This window comes from Protomyctophum parallelum (genome assembly GCF_964188405.1).
Source record: "Protomyctophum parallelum genome assembly, chromosome: 1".
NCBI lineage: Eukaryota > Metazoa > Chordata > Actinopteri > Myctophiformes > Myctophidae > Protomyctophum > Protomyctophum parallelum.
The window spans coordinates 36058017-36071969 of NC_139697.1; the positions used below are offsets into that span (position 1 = coordinate 36058017).

The window sequence follows — 13953 nt, forward strand, 5'->3', positions numbered from 1 at the left end:
TTTTCGCTCCACGCAGTCCACGGAACTATAGAGCAGAATTTCTGTTGGATTCCCTTGTTAATTCTAGCCATGGGAAAAACAACTTTCCCATCATTGGAAATACTGCTGAGAAATATTTTTTTCAAGGACCTTCAACCACAATTAGCAGAGACTCTTAACCTACATTCACTGTTCCTGTGATCAATTGGCTCAAAGTAGTTTGAAATCAGCAATGACAATATACGAGCAAGGTTAAAGGAAGCGCTTTCTTACATTTTTTATGCAGAGCCATTATTCTTGTTGGCTCTCTAATAATATATATATATATATATATATATATATATATATATATATATATATATATATTAATATATATATAATAATAATAATAATAATAAAGTACTTAACAGTACCAAAATTATGAGAAAGTAAAGATACAGTATATTGTGGCAATACGGACAAAATCAAACATCACGATATTTTGACCAATCATCATTTTTCGACCGCGGTCGAGATCGTGGATTTCACAATATCAAGCCAGACTTCCCGGTCCTTCATTGCCATCACCAGTTCCTGCTTACTGATGCCTGTGTCCCTAGCGATGACATCAGGGAATGACAGATTTCTACCTCTGGTCTGCTTTGAGGCAGGACTCCAGAGAAGAAGGGAATATATAATCTCATTGTCAGCTCTGTAGCAGTGGCAAACTGTGTTTTTCTGGATCGGACTAGTGAAGAAACACGGGGAAAGTTGCCGTATATTAGATTAGTCGATGGGTGGCTCTTCCAAGACAGATTTTGCGCTCTCATTAGAAGGCGGGTGTAAGTGCCATCCAACAGTTTCTCTAGTTTCTTTGAAAGTGTCCATGATTCGGAGCCATAAGTAGAATCGGCTCAACGGTCGTCCTTTTTTGACCAATACTCCATAACAATAATATCGTAACGTGTCAATTTCCTTTCAATTGTGAAACTACACGTTTTTATACAATTGACAATATTTGAAGGTATAATAAAGGCTTATGTGATTAAAACCAGGATAAGACATTTATGCCATATTACCGCATCCAAAATCCTCATATCATATGACAATATAAATATATTGCCTAGTCCTACAAGGAGGATAGATTTACAATCTAAAAAGAATACCTCATGTAAATGACATGCCCTTTAGAAAGATTATTTCCATCAGCCCACAGCATCTTGCCCTGATGAGATGATAGGCAAAGGCTTTCATCCACAACCCATTTACCACCATTCATGCTGCTTCCATTTGTATGTGTAGATAACTATGTCCCCTGTACCTTACTGTAAGGTACAGGTTATTATGTATACATACAAATTATACCAAATATTAATTATCTGGGGTCATTGTAGGGTTGCCCTTTGATGCTTACATTTCCCTTTGTAGTGTACATTTACGGTATATGGGATCTGAAGCATGGCCTATTATCTCCACACCTTTCAAGCACATTGTTTAATATTCATTCCTTCTTGATGTTCTGTATGTTCTTTGTTCATTCATTACTGAAATGCACTGAATTACTATGATGTGTTGTTGAGCAACAGAGACCTCTGTTGCCTTACAAGTCTTTACACTATTCTTTGTTGGTTATTGTTATTGCTGCTCAATGTTGAAGAACCAAAACCATGTACTCCTATATACATTTTTAATGTTTAATCTTGAAAGAATCTGACTAGAGTGAAATGCTGTATTTCTTTTTAGCTAAAACTCTCCTTTTTAAAAACATGGCAGTCCAGGCTCCTCGATTGAGTCCTTAGCTCATCAACAATCCCAGACACGTTGCCCAGCATCCCACCCATGGGAAAATCCACTTCCTCCACTTTCACCTGGCCTCCTGCTGCCAGAAAAGCTGCATCCCCTTCATCAAAACCATAGCTATAGCCGTCGCCCAGCTCTGCCGCTACACTTACAGCATCATCATTAGCAGAGGAGCTGGCAGCAAGTCTCTCGCATCGGGCCTGGTGCCTCAGGAAGCTGTCCCTCCAGATAACTTTCTTCCCACACACACTGCACTCGTAGGGCCGGAGACCTCCGTGTGTCTTGAGGTGCTTGGTCAGGTGGTGTTTCATCTTGAAGGACTTGGCACAAACGGGGCAGCCGAACGGCCGCAGGTTTAGGTGCTGCATCTTGACGTGCCGGTCACGCATACTCTTCAGGGTGTAGGCCTTGCCACAGTGGCAGAAGTGCACTTTGCCTGTATAGGCGGCTCCTGTGAGGGAGAGCGATGACGACGAGGATGGGGTGGGGGGTGAAGAGGAGGGTGGGAATGGGGCAGAGGATGGGGATAGGTGGCGACTGGATGTTGGGGTCACTGGTCTCTGCCAGTTAATCTCGGACGCCCCCATTGTGAACTCACCGTTGTCGGGAGATGCAGGCAGCAGAGGTCTCTGGGAAACCTGCCCTGTGCCATCTTCAATCTCATCGTATGTGTCTCCGCTGAAGGTCCCCTCGGTAAAGCGCCCACAATCCACATCCTCCTCATCGTAGGTGTCCTCTGCTCCGTCCTGTGGCCTCGACTCAGGCTGGGACCAGGGGGTGGTCTGCCACTGTGTTCGCGTTGTTGGACCAGGAACACCGCCCTCAGTTTCACAACCAATTAGTGAGGTCATGTTTGAAGCAGGGACACCTTTCTCCGTCTCCCTCTGCTGTTCTTTCTCCTTCGTTTCCTCTGCACTCACTTTGCCCACTGCTTGTCCAGTGTCCTCACTCTGGTGTGTGCCGGGACGGAAATCTCCTAGAACGGATAACAGAAAGTATAATAAAACCCATTAATGTAGGTCAGAAAATACAAACACATACGTCACATATCTAGAATGGGGATTGGGAAAACTCAATTCTCACCTGGATGGACAGTTTGCACCAATCCTTCCCTCTTCTCCATCACTTCATCTCCTATTCCTTCATCTGCCTCGATTGCTCTTCTTTCAGTCCTCCTCTTCTCTAGCACGTCGCCACTCTCAACACTGTCTCTATTCCTATCATGCAGTCTCTCCAAGCTGAGCGCTGCTCCCCTCTGATGAACTCTGACTTTCTGCCTCAATGCCTCGCCACCGCTGAACACCCCGCCGTCACGATGAGTCCTGCTGTTGTGACCGTGGCCATCGTGGCTGAAGGGGCTCGCTTTCTCATGGCTGGATACCCATCCTTCTTCACAGCTGGAGTATTCACTCTCCCCGAAGCTGGGAAGGTTGTCGATTTGCGAATCAGCCAAGTGTTGGGCTGGCGAGGGTCTTGGACGGCCCCATCGTGAAAACTGCTGTGGCCTCCTCCATGTGGCCAAGGGAGGCAGGGCGTCAGGCTTCCTGTCCCTCCTTTTCACCTCCCTCTCCATGTACATGCAGTCCGTGCTGCTAGGGGACTGTTGCCGAGAGGAAGTGCCGGCGTGAGTAGGCCCTGCAGCAGCATCCACGACAGTGCACTCCGCAGGAGGCCGAGGCCTCTTAAGGAGCTCTGTGCACTTGTCCACAATGTGCCACATCTGGAGGAAGCTGGCCACGGTGACATAGTTGACGATGTCGTCGTGCACAATGCTCAGCTGGCCCGTGTAGGCAGAGCTCAAGACACTCTCAAAGGCTACTGGGTCCATAACTGAGGGCAGGGACACAGTGGTGACATTCTTCAGTAGCACCTGTTGAGGAATAACACATTTGACAGACTATAGAAGACCACATTGAATCACTTATGGAAATACCTTTGTCTTTACCTTTTCACCAATTCACTATCATGACTAATATTTTATAAAGTATGCATATTGTCTGCCTTGTGCACCACACTATAAATGTGTTAGAATATGCACACTGGGAATGTGCTCAGTTTTTTTGTGTGCTGGGTGAGCGGTCACCCAGCTAATTCACGGCCAGTTAAAACTGGTCGTTTTAACCAGTTAAAACAAGGGCCAAGGTAAATGATGAACACTAGTATAGTGATGTACTAAATGCTTGCATAAGTTGCTTTGCTACAGTAGCTTAGCTTTCGCCTTGCGCTGGGCAAGACGCTGTAGACGGTATCATTTGTTAAGTTGCAGGATTTCGGCGGAAGTACCGCTCAAGGAAATGACGTTGACTCTTTACAAATCAGTTTACATTCTCTGTGTATGAAACAAGTGTTGTGATTGGTCGAAAGAATATCGTATCCGGGGGAAATGCATCTGACGGATGTTCTGGCTGACACTTCCGCCGATACCGTCTCTGCCTTACGTTGTGACCAGGCTTTTCTCTTCGCAGATGAGTAAGCCTTGGACCGAGGCTACTGAGGGGCACTCGAGACGCCGCAGTGACACACACTCGCACAGAAAAAACCCAACTTCTGAGTAGGATTGGTCAGTGCGGATACTCGGCACACCCGGGGCGCAGCCAGCACACCAGACAGCGACAACGACAGCGCACCGGCCACCGAGTGTACTGAAGAAACCAACGAGAACACCAGTGCGCTCAGTGTGAATTTCCGAACGCACCCAATGTATATCACATTCATAAATTACCTGGTCGTGGAAATAAGGTGAACAGGCAGCCAGCACACAGCGATGGGCCCTGAAGACATGTCCTTGCACCTGTATGGAGAGGTCACACAACCTGCCCTCCTCCCGCTGACGGTTCAGGTTGTCCAACACGGCAGCGCGGGCTCCAGGGAAACACACTTGGAAAATCGTGCCTGCTGGGGCACTAGAAGCACTGAAGGGCTGATCCATGGTCGTGGAGCACTATGAGAACCATGGGGTCACTGTCCAATGATACACGTTGATGCCCTGAAGGGTAGATAATGGCTATTTTTGATTACATTTTATATAGTCAACTCATACCACAGACACATGTAGGCTGTTGCGCTGACACTCTTTATAAATGATGTGCTGTCCTGCATCGCGCACATTTGTCATGTAAGAAGCTGCATGAGGAATTTTCACCTGGAAACTGCATCCAAAGCAAGATATCCTATACAGATGGACGACCAGACTTGTTATTATCATAACCTCAGTAGCATGACGCTTAGTCAATTACCATGCTTGAAGGAGTTGGGGTCAAAAAGGTGCTATAACTACTATTAACTTATTTTCGCTCAAATGTAGTGCAAAGAACTACCAAGCAGACTAGCATCTAGCGTTAGCATAAACAGTCTAAATACCGTAGATACTCCAGTAGCCATATTGTCAGCCAACATTTAGCAGAGTTATTTATGTCGATAAAGCGATGGTTTTGCTGTAAAGTCAAGTGCAATACGCAGCATGATATCAATATTTGAAAATAAGTTTGCCTCGTCAAAACAAGCAAGCTAACGATAGCTACTGTAAGTAAGTATAGTAACGCATTTTGTGTTTGTACCTGTGTAGCTAAAGCTAGCCTCAGCATCAACAGTCCACGCACGCTGTCAGACTCATCACTGCCACTGTGGGTGAGAGTTGAGAGACAGTGCCAGTGGGAGTGCTACCTGGCATTACACAACATTCTTTGGAAATTGTAAAAACTTCCTCGGTCCAATTAAGTAGCCTACAGTTTTGTCAAAGATGTTCATGTCTTCATTCATCTTCTTTTGTATTTCCCAATTCCAGCAGACAGATCGTCGTGTCAGTGTGTGCTGCCTCCCACTGTTGGTGTTAGGTACTGCCCACCGTTTACCTAAGTTATCTGGCGAGGGGGCGATATATTAATTATCCTCTTACTGTATCCTGCAAAGTGTTTGTTTCATCGTACACATGTGGATTTGTATGAAACAAACACTTTGCAGATAGAAAGAGGATAAGTCAAGCTTTTCGTACAGCTGCAATGTTGGTGAGTTTGAGGTTGTTTAATACAATAAAATACTTTTCTGTTTGGATGAATGGGCTTTCATGGGAAGAGGTTACTTAAAACACCTAACCTAACTGTATTGTTTTATATGTAATGAAACAGAAAAACAATATAGGCTATAACGTTTTCTTAAGATTTAGTCAGATTATGATCAGGTTATGATATGTTTCTATGTAGGCTATGGAGAGATAAAAACACACGCGCGTGCGCGCGTCAGTAACAGTAGGCTATACATAAATAAATATAGCCAATGGCGTCATGGCGATAGATGTATGCTATAGTCTACTTCGAATACATTCCCAATATATAGGCTATTAAGCATTAGCCATGGGCGGCCCATGGCCCATGCCTATATTGTTTATGCTTGTTGAGAGAGTTGCCTACATGCGGGAGGGAAAGGAATAGAAATACTAGTATGGGTAAATATACTAATACATCGCCATGTTGTTGATTTCAAAGCCGTCAACGTACAACCGACACTTCCGTGTGATGTGAGCGAACTGAGCGCTGCGCCCGCGATGCTTCCATCCTCACAGGCGTTTTACCGCAGTGCATCTGCATCATCCTCTGAACGGAGCGACAGACCGACAGGCGTTCTGTTGCACGCACCATCAGCAGACAAACACTATAACGATTTTCATTATACCGAGAACAGGACGAAAAGACAATACCATTGCTTTTGGCTTATTTGGAACGTGTATATGGGCCTGCAGGCTGCCTAGTATACCGGGCACCTGCAGTTTTATATACGATGTCATCGCAGCCGAAGCATCTTTTCTGCGAGACTGCGGTCATTCGATAGATTAGCCTACATAAATATTTCTACATCCAACTGTCATCGCCTTCTGGTTAAACAGTTTGAGAAATAACAGGAGAGGACTGTGTTTTTTCTTTTATATTTGGGACTAATAACGGCGAAGAGAGGTGGCCTCTATTTTCGGACGTCAATACAGTAGGCTTCGTTTTCAAATTATCTAAATTATGTATCAAAGTAGGCTATAGGCTACACCTTTTAGATCCTTAGATTGGCCTAAAGTAAATGTTTAGGGCCTATCATATACGAGGTAGGTCTTTAATATTTTTGTATCACAGCATGTAGCCTAACTAATTAGCCTATATGTAATGGTATGTGAGGTAGGCCTAATAACCAACATAAAACTACAGGCTAACTCATGCAGGCTCATATTGGCATGTTCCACACGTGAAGATTATATAAAGCCTGTGGCCTCTTGTTGCCCTGGTAATTTGTCAACATAAAAGGTGATTTAATTTGATCCTTCAGAGTGTGTGTCTGATTGTATCAGGGCCTCAGGGAATGGATAATGAAATCAGGGCGTTGAATGGGGACACTGTGAGCAACTAAATATCCAGATTGTTCGATGTTCTGATGTTTCATGAAGGTTAATAAAGAATAACTGCAGATAGTTGCCTCCTTGGATAGATAAGCCAGTCTTTATAAGGCATCAAGGAGCTCAATGTTGCAATAAACGTTACAAATAATACAAGACGATTACTGATTTGAGCCAAAGATACAGATATATTTGGTAATATAAAGCACTTTATTAAGCTTATTTAGCTTTAAAGACGCACAACCTCTAGTCTTAAAAAAAAATATATATACACAAACTTTCTCCAGAGCAATTGTTTAATTTGTGTATTTCTGAGGCCCCTCATCACATACATCAGTACCATTCTTACACTAGTACATCAGAGATATGGCTGCTGTACACATTCTGCTCCTTTCTCTGCTCTGCGCCCTCTTTGGTAAGTTCAGTCAAATTATTTCACTTTGTGTGTGTGTGTGTGTGTGTGTGTGTGTGTGTGTGTGTGTGTGTGTGTGTGTGTGCGCGTGCATGTGCGTATGTGTGTGTGTCTGTGTGTGTGGTGTGCACGTGTGCATGCCGCATGTGTGCATGCATGTGTCTGTCATAACCATTCATTTTATTTTAATATAATTCTACTAGGCTTTAAGCATTGCTTACAACACTTATGTTTGTATGCCATCCATCTATCCATCCATCATTATCTATTCTCTGACAGTGTACCAGTGCCATGGGGCATGTGCAGAGGTGGCCTCAGACACAGAAGCAGTAGCAGGCAAAGGCTTCAAACTGGGCTGCGTCTCCTGCAAGATGAGGAGTGAAGTGGATGCCAGCGCCACAGTTGACTGGTATTTCAGAGCCGATGGAGAATCTGACTTTAATCACGTGAGTACAGACCCACTGTTTTTTCTTTTTTTTTTTTAAGATATTTTTTTGCGGCTTACGCCTTTTATTGATTTTTGAAGGGACAGACAGTAGGCTGACAGGAAACGGGAGAGAGATGGGGGGATGACATGCAGTAAAGGCCGTGTCGGGTCCGGGAGTCGAACCCGCGGCACACTGCGACTGGATTACCAGTCCGGTGCCCAGACCGTTACGCTACGGCCTGGGCCCAGACCCACTGTTATCCAAGTCTGTTTACTCTGTTGCAAACCCAAAACACAACCTCAGTGACCTGTTGACCAAATTAAAATGGTTGACATTTCACGAGCAAAATAAATATAGTAGGGTTTCTAACCACTTAAAACCTGCCCTACTTTTTCCACAAACGTGCACACACAGTGACACATAACATCAAATAGATCTGGGGCTATATCTTGCGCCACCCCTTAACCCTTATCCCTAAACTAAGTTGCCATTTTTTACTATTTAAAAAAAGTTAAACCTTTTATAATAGTTCAAATAGCCAATCTACAAGCTCACAATGTCTCAGTATCCAGTGTTTAAGTCAGCGTAAGATTCAAAGGGAATCACTCCTGACATTTTAGACCTCAGTGATCATTAGTGCTGTGTAAAGGGCAGGACAGAGAATGGCATCCAGCTCTGCTGTGTTGACCTTGTACAGCATCCTCTGTGACACTGAACTGTATCCTGTGATGATGGCATACACCTGGCATGACTCACTTTGTATCGCATGCAACTGACATGTACTATATATAGTACATGTCCCTTAATTATATCCCTTAATCATCCACTGATCTATTTATCATTAATAAATAGAAGATGAACCACCCCCATGAAGCCTTCTCCGGCAGCACCGTTATTTCAACACAAGATTGAGATAATGAATAACAATGCTGCCACTGTGCCATCAGATATACTACTACGATGAAATTGGCCCCAGCATTAAAGATGAACGCTTCTTTGAACGCATTGACTGGAACGGCAGCAAGAGGAGCATGGACATTCAAGACGCCTCCATCTACGTCTTCAATATCACCTTTAACGACTCGGGCACCTACCGATGCTTCTTCAACCGCATGCTAACCTACAAGTATTATGAATACCAGACCCACGTCGACAAGGTTGTGCATCTCAAAGTGGTGGCAAAAGGTACTGTGTGAATAAGCTTAGTATGTCGGAACTAAAGACTGTCATGGTTACAGGCTTTAGTTCCGACATACTATTAGTCTGACTGTCATTAGAACAACAACCTACCTCAAACCCTAACCTAAACATAACCGCAAACACGGGAGCAGCACATGTTCGACCGCATGTCCGACCGTTGTTTCTGCATGTCGGACCATTGGTGTGTCGGATCTGCGTGTGCATCCCGGGCCTACAAAGTTTGGAAGGCAGTCATACTCATAGCCAATTGGAATAAAACCTGTAAAATCTGATTGATACATCTTGATTACATGATAAACAGATAATATGTACTGGGAGTGTGTGGTTTCACACCGATCAGTCCAACCAACGGCTCTACAGACACATTCCCTCCAGGCTCCCATTACTATAGCTGGGATCGTGAGGCCAGTGTGGTGTGTGGCCAGGCGTGTGGTGTGGGACACTTTCATGAGAGCCAAAACTCGCACCGGAAGTTCAATGAATACGTGGCAGACACTGGCAGTGAATGGAGCTGGCTGGACCAGCTCATAACAAATATTATTTCTGAACAATTGAGACCGTTGTCATATAATCGGTTCAGGAATATAAAAGAAGACATGTCACTTGCTTTTCGATGTGCATAGTATATAATTTAGTTTGAGGATCTGAACAGCAGGTATCGTTTCTGTCTTGTCTCGGAGGTATCGCGAGATTTGACTGCCAGACAGGAAATGGCGTCTTGCGATACTTGGCACGTTCAGAAACAATAGCACCCTTTTTGCTCTTTAGATAACTCTGTACAATTACAGAGTGTACACATTGAAAAGCAACACAGCAGACAACTAGAAAAAGTGCCCTTCCGGGCACAGGTCTCCACCAGGTTATCCACAGATCCGTGCAGTTAGAGGTAAAAACACTTTTCGGCCAGTTATAGCGCCACCTTGAGGCTGAGTTGAAATTGTTCATGTGGCATTTCGTCCTCGGCCTAGTGGGAATGTGGGTGCACAATTTCACGGAAATCACGCGATGTGTTCATGATTTGCAGCATTTTGTTTGAAACTGAGCACTCCTGTGAACTTTGGAAGCCAATCTTAATCAATCAGGATGGAGTCTGATAAATCTGAAAGACCCTTTTCGTTGAATGGCTGTAGAGAGACTGTGTACCAATTTGCGTGATGTTTGGACAAAATCTGTAGGTGTACTGTGCAAAAACTTGTTTTGCACAAAGCGGCCTCCTGGTGGCGCTATAACAGGCCGTTCTGGAAAGTTTGGGGCAGAGGTTCATGGTTGGCATCCAGGGAGTGTGTGTGCAAAATATGGCATTGAAAAACTTGTTTTGCACAAAGCGGCCTCCTGGTGGCGCTATAACAGGCCGTTCTGGAAAGTTTGGGGCAGAGGTTCATGGTTGGCATCCAGGGAGTGTGTGTGCAAAATATGGCATCGACCGGGTTAACGGTGGCCGAGATTAGCTGTTCACGGACACACACACGGACACACAAACGGACACACAAACGGACGGACGGACACGCGGACGGACGGAGTGCAAAACATACTCTCCCCACATGCCTTCGGCCTGGTGGAGACAATAATGTGTTATATGTCTTCTGTTATTTTCCAGAAGCGATTACTTTACAAAAGGTCTCAGTCATTCAGAAATAGTGTTTGTTCATGAGCTGGTCACTGAGCTCTCATTGACTCCAGACTAGTGCATTCTGCCGAACTTCCGGGTGTAGTTTGGGTGTAGTTTTGGCCCCAGCTAAATACTTCTCCCATCTTCTTTCACCCAGCTCTTTTTGCAGTCTTAAAGAACACAGTTTCTCATTTTGAAGAGAAAAAAGACTTAAGCGTGCATGCGGCTGCGTCGGATCGGGATGTAGGTGTTTCTACCATGAGAGTAAAAAATAATTACGTGATCTCATGGATGGCACAGTGGGGTACAGTAGCTATTCACAGAATCATCTCGTTCTGGCACAGGTTAACTGTTCACAGACAGACAGACAGACTCACAGAGTGAAAACATAACCCTCTGCCTTTGGCTGGTCAGGCCTAATGGCAGGGATGACTAGAAAGTATTTTATTAACATGAGCCAGACTGTCTAGAAGCCAGAAGCCTATGTTCCACATACAGACATACAGCATGCCTCTAGCCTGGCATGGCCACTGCTATTTTCATTTTTAGGTTCCAAGGGATGGCACCCCCTAACTTTCACATTTAACCTCAAAATTCAGGTATTTTATTCACATTTTGTCCACCTTTTTTGCAGATAATTCTGATTTTAGATCAACACTTAAGTTATAGACACTTATTTTTCACGTTTTCGGACTTTCAGACTTATGCCACCCTCTAGTTTTGTATGCCTTTCATGCGTCTTTCCACAACACGTTCATTTAAAAATGTATGCTAGCTAAAGGGGTAGATATGTATTAGAAAATATCTCAGAGAAAGCAAAGTGAAGTGTTATTGAAAGTGCATTAATCTCCCCGCTTAAAAAAAACACATTTGGGACAGAATGAGAAAAAAAAGAAAAATCTGCTTAACAAAGATCGTGAGTGGTCCTGCTTAGTCAGTGCCATGGTCAGAGTCAGCAACCTTGTCTGATTGGGCGATTGTTTTTCTTCACAGCCACCAGAGGGACGGCCTCCATCGTGTCTGAGTTCATGATGTATTTTTCAATCATTGGGCTCCAGGTCTGGCTCCTTATAGAGATGATATACTGCTATCGCAAGATATCTGCAGCGGGAGAGGAGGCACTTCGAGAAGCCGCGTAAATATTTATTATATACGTATACTTATACACACACACAGACACACTGTAAAGTCCTAAGTGTTAATATGTAAATGAACACTGGTGAGTTTATTGTGCACTCATTATGAAAATGTGCCCTTTTTGAAATATTTGTGTCCATTTTTAGAACTTCATGCAGTTTATGTATTATCAGCAACTGATGTATGTCAATGTGTTGCATTTAAAGGTGACAAACACATTGTGTCCAAGACACACAGATGTGTTGAAGATGTGTTGTTCACTTTGCAAGGGTGTAACTAGTGTGTTAGCTTATACACATTTCCTCTTGGATGCTGCCCTTGTATTCTCATGATCCCTGAATTCCTTAACTATCATTTCCACTGTTCTACTTTCTTGTTATTCCTCCCTCTTTTCCCAACCAACTGTGCAACTCTGTTGAATGTTATGTGTAACTTCACCCATCCATTTATACCTGCTTGTTTGTTTTTTTAATCTAACCAGTTAACCACTGTTACCATTGTTTTCACGTGTGTCTACTTGTGCCCTCTCTTTGTCCAACATGTCATGCTTCCTTCTGTCTACTTGTTGTCGTGTTTCCGTCTTGTCCATCCCATCCTCTGTCAACCTCCTCCCTAGTCAAAACCAAAACGAAACTCGATCCGTAAGTCAAAATGGAATGCAAACTGGTTGGTCATCTTGGATCTTTCTTATCATTATTTCATCATTCCTAATGTAGCAATATGTAGTAATTGCAAGATGTAGCAGTTCCTACTGTAGCAATATGTAGTAATTGCAAAATGTAAAACTCATAACTACCTTGTTTTTTCCCCTTTTCAGAAATGCTGAATATTTAGCAATAGCAGGGGAGGGAAAAGATAACTGTGCGGGAGTGCAAGTTGGAGAATAACACAGGTAGGAATGGGGTTAGATCTGGAAGTGGTCTTAAGTTTGATTTCTTAAACATTTTTTTTTATTGATAATTCATTCGGATTTAAATAGTACTATACTGATTATAGTACTATTTAAATCCATAATTATGCATAATTTAGAGTGGAGAATAGTGAAATGTGCAGTGAAATTGAATAATGCACCTTCCCTACCTAAGGGCTTTATCAACGGACTGACCACGCCATCTTCCACCCCTCGGATTGCATGAAGACCTTCTGAAAAACACACAACTCGAACGGACACAGCAAAGAAACTAAGAAAGCATGGAACCAGCACTGTACTGTATATACTGACAAGCAAAAGCATGTATTGCACTTTCTGTATATTATAAATCATTATGCATCGATAAATCTGATGTTTAAAAGAAATATACCGGTCCAGTATTTCAATTGTCTATAGTATTGTTTATATAAAATTAGTAGAGCTGCGGGAGTCATCTTGACTCATTGGTATTGAATGTAAAGGAAAGATTTTTACTAATCCATCATCACCATCTTACTGTACGTGTGAATAATACAATGCACAAACACGTTATGTAAGGTTAACACAAAATGTGATAGACTATGATAAGACTGTCTTTCCAGTTTAATTAGTCTTGCTAGCTATACATTCAATGAAATCTTAATATGTACCAATAAAAACATAAAATAATATACAAGTGATGTTTTGATGTAAATTATTTTTTCTTATTTTCAGAGTGCAGAGGGGGGAAATAAATCTCATATGCAGCATGTTAACTGTCCTAGCTAGACATACTGTAATCCTCAGCTAAGCATTTTGGGCTGCAACTGTCGCTTATCCTGTCAGCAATACTTCTATTCTTTACATTGTCAATGAATCAAATAATCAAGAAGTGTGATTTTATTTTATGAACCAATAGACAGGGAATTCTAATACTGATGTAATAGCCAAATAGCAGATTTGCAAGCTCATAACACTATCTATGATGCAACATGCTGTGAGCTTGTATATCTGCTATTGTATTTAAAAATTTATATTTTTCATAATTTATTAAATCCATCAGTTAACTGTTACACCAGTCAAATAATGTATAGTGAAAAAAAGCCTTCTGTAAAGGAGTGATTTATTCTCATAAGAAAAACCTGAGGA

At 42.9% G+C, this 13953-nt stretch overlaps 2 protein-coding genes across 2 annotated transcripts; one reads left to right on the top strand and one right to left on the bottom strand.

Moving 5' to 3' along the window:
• Positions 1-424: 424 nt before the first annotated feature.
• On the bottom strand, positions 425-5499 carry zbtb22a (zinc finger and BTB domain containing 22a). The gene is made up of 4 exons (XM_083769707.1): positions 5317-5499; positions 4481-4747; positions 2842-3628; positions 425-2734 (listed from the first exon to the last, which is right to left on the bottom strand). The coding sequence occupies exons 2-4, from the start codon at positions 4685-4687 to the stop codon at positions 1698-1700; spliced, it is 2031 nt and encodes a 676-aa protein (XP_083625833.1). The 5' UTR covers positions 4688-4747; positions 5317-5499; the 3' UTR covers positions 425-1697.
• A 1482-nt stretch (positions 5500-6981) lies between these two features.
• scn1bb (sodium channel, voltage-gated, type I, beta b) lies at positions 6982-13137 on the top strand. Its single transcript, XM_083776266.1, has 6 exons — positions 6982-7544; positions 7821-7987; positions 8917-9154; positions 11772-11913; positions 12733-12807; positions 13001-13137. The coding sequence occupies exons 1-5, from the start codon at positions 7496-7498 to the stop codon at positions 12800-12802; spliced, it is 666 nt and encodes a 221-aa protein (XP_083632392.1). The 5' UTR covers positions 6982-7495; the 3' UTR covers positions 12803-12807; positions 13001-13137.
• The last annotated feature ends 816 nt before the right edge of the window (positions 13138-13953 follow it).